This window comes from Cavia porcellus, unplaced genomic scaffold, assembly GCF_034190915.1.
Source record: "Cavia porcellus strain 051 isolate PalLab524CR breed Dunkin Hartley unplaced genomic scaffold, mCavPor4.1 scaffold_32, whole genome shotgun sequence".
Lineage (NCBI taxonomy): Eukaryota > Metazoa > Chordata > Mammalia > Rodentia > Caviidae > Cavia > Cavia porcellus.
The window spans coordinates 10,227,096-10,231,527 of NW_026947515.1; the positions used below are offsets into that span (position 1 = coordinate 10,227,096).

General features: G+C 35.1%; 1 protein-coding gene across 1 annotated transcript; it reads left to right on the plus strand.

The window, feature by feature from the left end:
- Positions 1-373: 373 nt before the first annotated feature.
- LOC134474497 (zinc finger protein 709-like) lies at positions 374-1,687 on the plus strand (the record flags this gene model as incomplete). The annotated part of the gene is made up of 1 exon (XM_063242669.1): positions 374-1,687. A coding segment is annotated over exon 1 (1,314 nt), but the record flags the coding sequence as incomplete, so codon positions are not given.
- Between the last annotated feature and the right edge of the window lie 2,745 nt (positions 1,688-4,432).

Below are 4,432 nucleotides of genomic sequence, written 5' to 3' on the forward strand. Positions count from 1 at the left end.
AAAAGCTTAGTAATATGGTTATAAATCCTATATGTGATTTTTTCTTTCCAGAAATGACAAGCTAGGGAAATCTTATGAACATACTTGGAAGCAGTATAAAGAAGTATTCCTTTGTACTGCAGAAGGTAATGTGAATGTGAAAGAAACAGAAACACACCACGATGTTCAGATCCATGAAAAATATTGCAGTCGAGGGAAACCCTATGTATGCAAACAATGTGGGAAAGTTTTTAAAACACGTGCATATTGTAAGGTTCATGTAAGAATTCACACTGGAGAGAAACCCTATGTGTGTAAGCAATGTGGAAAAGGTTTCATGCAACCTGGAAATTGTAAGGAACATGAAAGAATTCACACTGGAGAGAAACCATATATGTGTCAGCAATGTGTAAAAGGATTCACCAAATCAAAACATTGTAAGCAACATGAAAGAATTCACACTAGAGAGAAACCCTATGTATGTAATCAATGTGGGAAAGCTTTTACCAGACATGAATGTTTTAAACAACATGAAAGAATTCACAGTGGAGATAAACCATATGTATGTAAACAATGTGGGAAAGCTTTTAACACACGTACAAATTGTAAGGTTCATGAAAGAATTCACACTGGAGAGAAACCATATGTATGTAAGCAATGTGGGAAAGCTTTTAAAACACAGGGAGATTGTAAGAATCATGAAATTATTCACACTGGAGCGAAACCCTATGTATGTAAGCAATGTGGGAAAGCTTTTAACACACGTACAAATTGTAAGGTTCATGAAAGAATTCACACTGAAGAGAAACCATATGTATGTAAGCAATGTGGGAAAGCTTTTAACACAAGGCGATACTGTAAGAAACATGAAAAAATTCACACTGGAGCGAAACCCTATGTATGTAACCAATGTGGGAAAGCTTTTAACACACGTACAAATTGTAAGGTTCATGAAAGAATTCACACTACAGAGAAATCATATGTGTGTAAGCAATGTGGGAAAGCTTTTAAAACACAGGGAGATTGTAAGAATCATGAAAGAATTCACACTGGAGAGAAACCGTATGTATGTAAGGAATGTGGGAAAGCTTTTACCAGACCTGGACATTGTAAGGAACATGAAAGAATTCACACTGGAGAGAAACCATATGTATGTAAGCAATGTGGGAAAGCTTTTAACACACGTGTAAATTGTAAGATTCATGAAATAATTCACACTGAAGAGAAACCATATGTATGTAAGCAATGTGGGAAAGCTTTTAACACAAGGGGATACTGTAAGAAACATGAAAGAATTCACACTGGAGAGAAACCCTATGTATGTAAGCAATGTGGGAAAGCTTTGAACACACGTACAAACTGTAAGGTTCATGAAAGAATTCACACTGGAGAGAAACCGTATGTATGTAAGCAATGTCGGAAAGCTTTTACCAGACCTGGACGTTGTAAGGAACATGAAAGAATTCACACTGGAGAGAAACCATATGTATGTAAGCAATGTGGGAAAGCTTTTAACACACGTGTAAATTGTAAGATTCATGAAATAATTCACACTGAAGAGAAACCATATGTATGTAAGCAATGTGGGAAAGCTTTTAACACAAGGGGATACTGTAAGAAACATGAAAGAATTCACACTGGAGAGAAACCATATGTATGTAAGCAATGTGGGAAAGCTTTTAACACAAGGGGATCCTGTAAGAAACATGAAAGAATTCACACTGGAGAGAAACCCTATGTATGTAAGCAATGTGGGAAAGCTTTTAACACACGTACAAATTGTAAGGTTCATGAAAGAATTCACACTGGAGAGAAACCATATGTGTGTAAGCAATGTGGGAAAGCTTTTAAAACACAGGGAGATTGTAAGAAACATGAAAGTTCACATTCAATATAAAACCAGTGTATATAGGCATCATGAGAATGGTTTTAGCACATGTACATATTGCATAATGCATGAAAATCTTCACACTGGGCAGATAACTTACATATGTAAGGAATGTGGGAAAGGTTTCAGCAGAAATGCTCATTGTACAATACATTATAAAATTTACATGGTTGAGAAACCCTGTGTGTATGTGAAGAATGTGGGAAAGCTTTCACCACACATGGATTTTGTAAAATACATCTATGACTTCACACTGGTGAGAAAGCCTATGTATATAACAATGTGGCAAAGCTTTTACTGCATATAGTCATTGCATAACACATGAAAGAATTCACACTGGAGAGAAACCATATGTGTGTAAGCAATGTGGGAAAGCTTTTAAAACACAGGGAGATTGTAAGAAACATGAAAGAATTCACACTGGAGAGAAACCATATGTATGTAAGCAATGTGGGAAAGGTTTTAACAATTCTGGATGTTGTAAGCAACATGAAAGTATTCACACTGGAGAGAAACCATATGTATGTAAGCAATGTGGGAAAGTTTTTACTCAACATGGACATTGTAAGCAACATGAAAGTTCACACTCAAGATAAAACCAGTGTATATAAGAATCATGAGAGTGGTTTGAGCACATGTATATATTGCTTAATGTATGAAAATCTTCACACTGGGCAGAAAACTTATATATGTAAGGAATGTGGGGAATGTTTCAGCAGAAATGCTCATTGTCCAATACATTATAAAATTTAGACTGTTGAGAAACTCTGTGTATGTGAAGAATGTGGGAAAGCTTTCACCAAACATGGATATTGTAAAATACATCCATGACTTCACCCTGATGAGAAACCCTATGTATATAACAGTGTGGCAAAGCTTTTACCACATACAGTCATTGCAAAACACATGAAAGAATTCACACTGGGAAAAACCACTGGCTATGTAAGCAAGTGGAGACACTTTCAGCAGCCAGATTGTAAGTGAAATACATGAAAAAACTCACACGAGATAAATCCTATGTGTTATGGGAATACTCTCCGCATACTTGATCATTGTTACATATCTGAAAGAGCTCACTAGGCAGAGATGATATGTGGATTAACAATGTGAGAAATATAGCAATGCATGTTTCTTGTTAAATACATAGAAAAAGCATCACTGTTCAGACAGTTTAGATCTAAGTTTACTTTAAAAATCCCAAGGAGACCTGAAGAAATAATCGATACAGAAGTTAGATGTCAATATTTCTTCACAAATATTCCAGAAATGACAAATCTGTGGTGCAGCTCTCCTTAGGTGCACATGTTGTATGGTTTTCAGTTAATCACTTGTACCTCTCTAGATTTATTAATCTAGATGTTTTTGTGCTTCAACATGGCATCTTGTAATTAAACATGCTAAACTGAAATGGGCTTTTCACTTTCAAGTATGGACAAGTGCCTCCATACTTAATATTTTGTCTTTAAAACTTAAATTTTGTATTTTCTGAATTGTAATGTTGTTTATTTAAAGAGAAAAAAGTGTAGAAATAATACAGAATTTCAGAAAAATAAACAATAAGAAATTACTAATTGATTAGTATTATATTGTCATCTTAGAAGTAGTTGTTCAAGTTACAAATTTAAAGCATACAAAGTGATATTCAAATAATGACACTGTCACGGTTTACCTCAATGATCCACCAAAAAGTTATTAATATGCCAATCTGTCCCACACACTTTTTTTTCTTAAAGAGGGTAAAATTAAACATAGCAAAACAGAGCAAAACAGTTCTTAAGGAAACAAGTTAAGGAAACACAGATTTCAAAACAAGTCCACTGGAAATGTTCACTGTCTATCTTATTGTCTCTAGTTTTTTTCCAAATAGTTGTTCCCATCCTCACACACATTGAATATATACTGAATATTATAGAACTAATCAAATAATTACAGGATGATGCAAGCTTTTTCGATCTTCAAGACTGATTTTGGGGAAGTCGATAATGACTACCATAATGTGTCTCATGGTCTTTGTAGTAGCTGTCTTTATCTTTATGTATGCTGAAATGGAACATAAGAGACTAGACTACTATCACTCTGAACAGTGAATAATAGTATCCTGAGAAGGAGAAAGGTGAGGAATTGCCTAAAAAAAGAAGGCAGAGGACATAGTTAAAAGTGTATCAGGATTTAAAAGCTACAGTAGTCTTGTTGCTCTGTATAGTTTGGTTGTATTTTGTTCTGGGCTATCTACTCATATTAGATTTGAGGGCACAGAGAGATAACCCAAAAATAGCTGGTTATACCATGGTAATTATCCTTAATTTCCTATTAACTAAAACTGAATCCCTATATTACTTACATTGTCTTCTATGACTGATCTTTGAAGCTGGATTGTTTCAATGTTATTTGGCCTTGACTGATTTTATTCACATTTGGTATGCTTGCTGATATCAAGTTCAAGAGCACAGGCAACTACTCTGAAGATGACAATGTGTAAAAGGTATCCATTGGTGGGCTGGGGATTTAGCTCAGTGGCTTAAGGCACCTGCCTGGCAAGTGTGAGGCCATGATTTTGATCTCCAG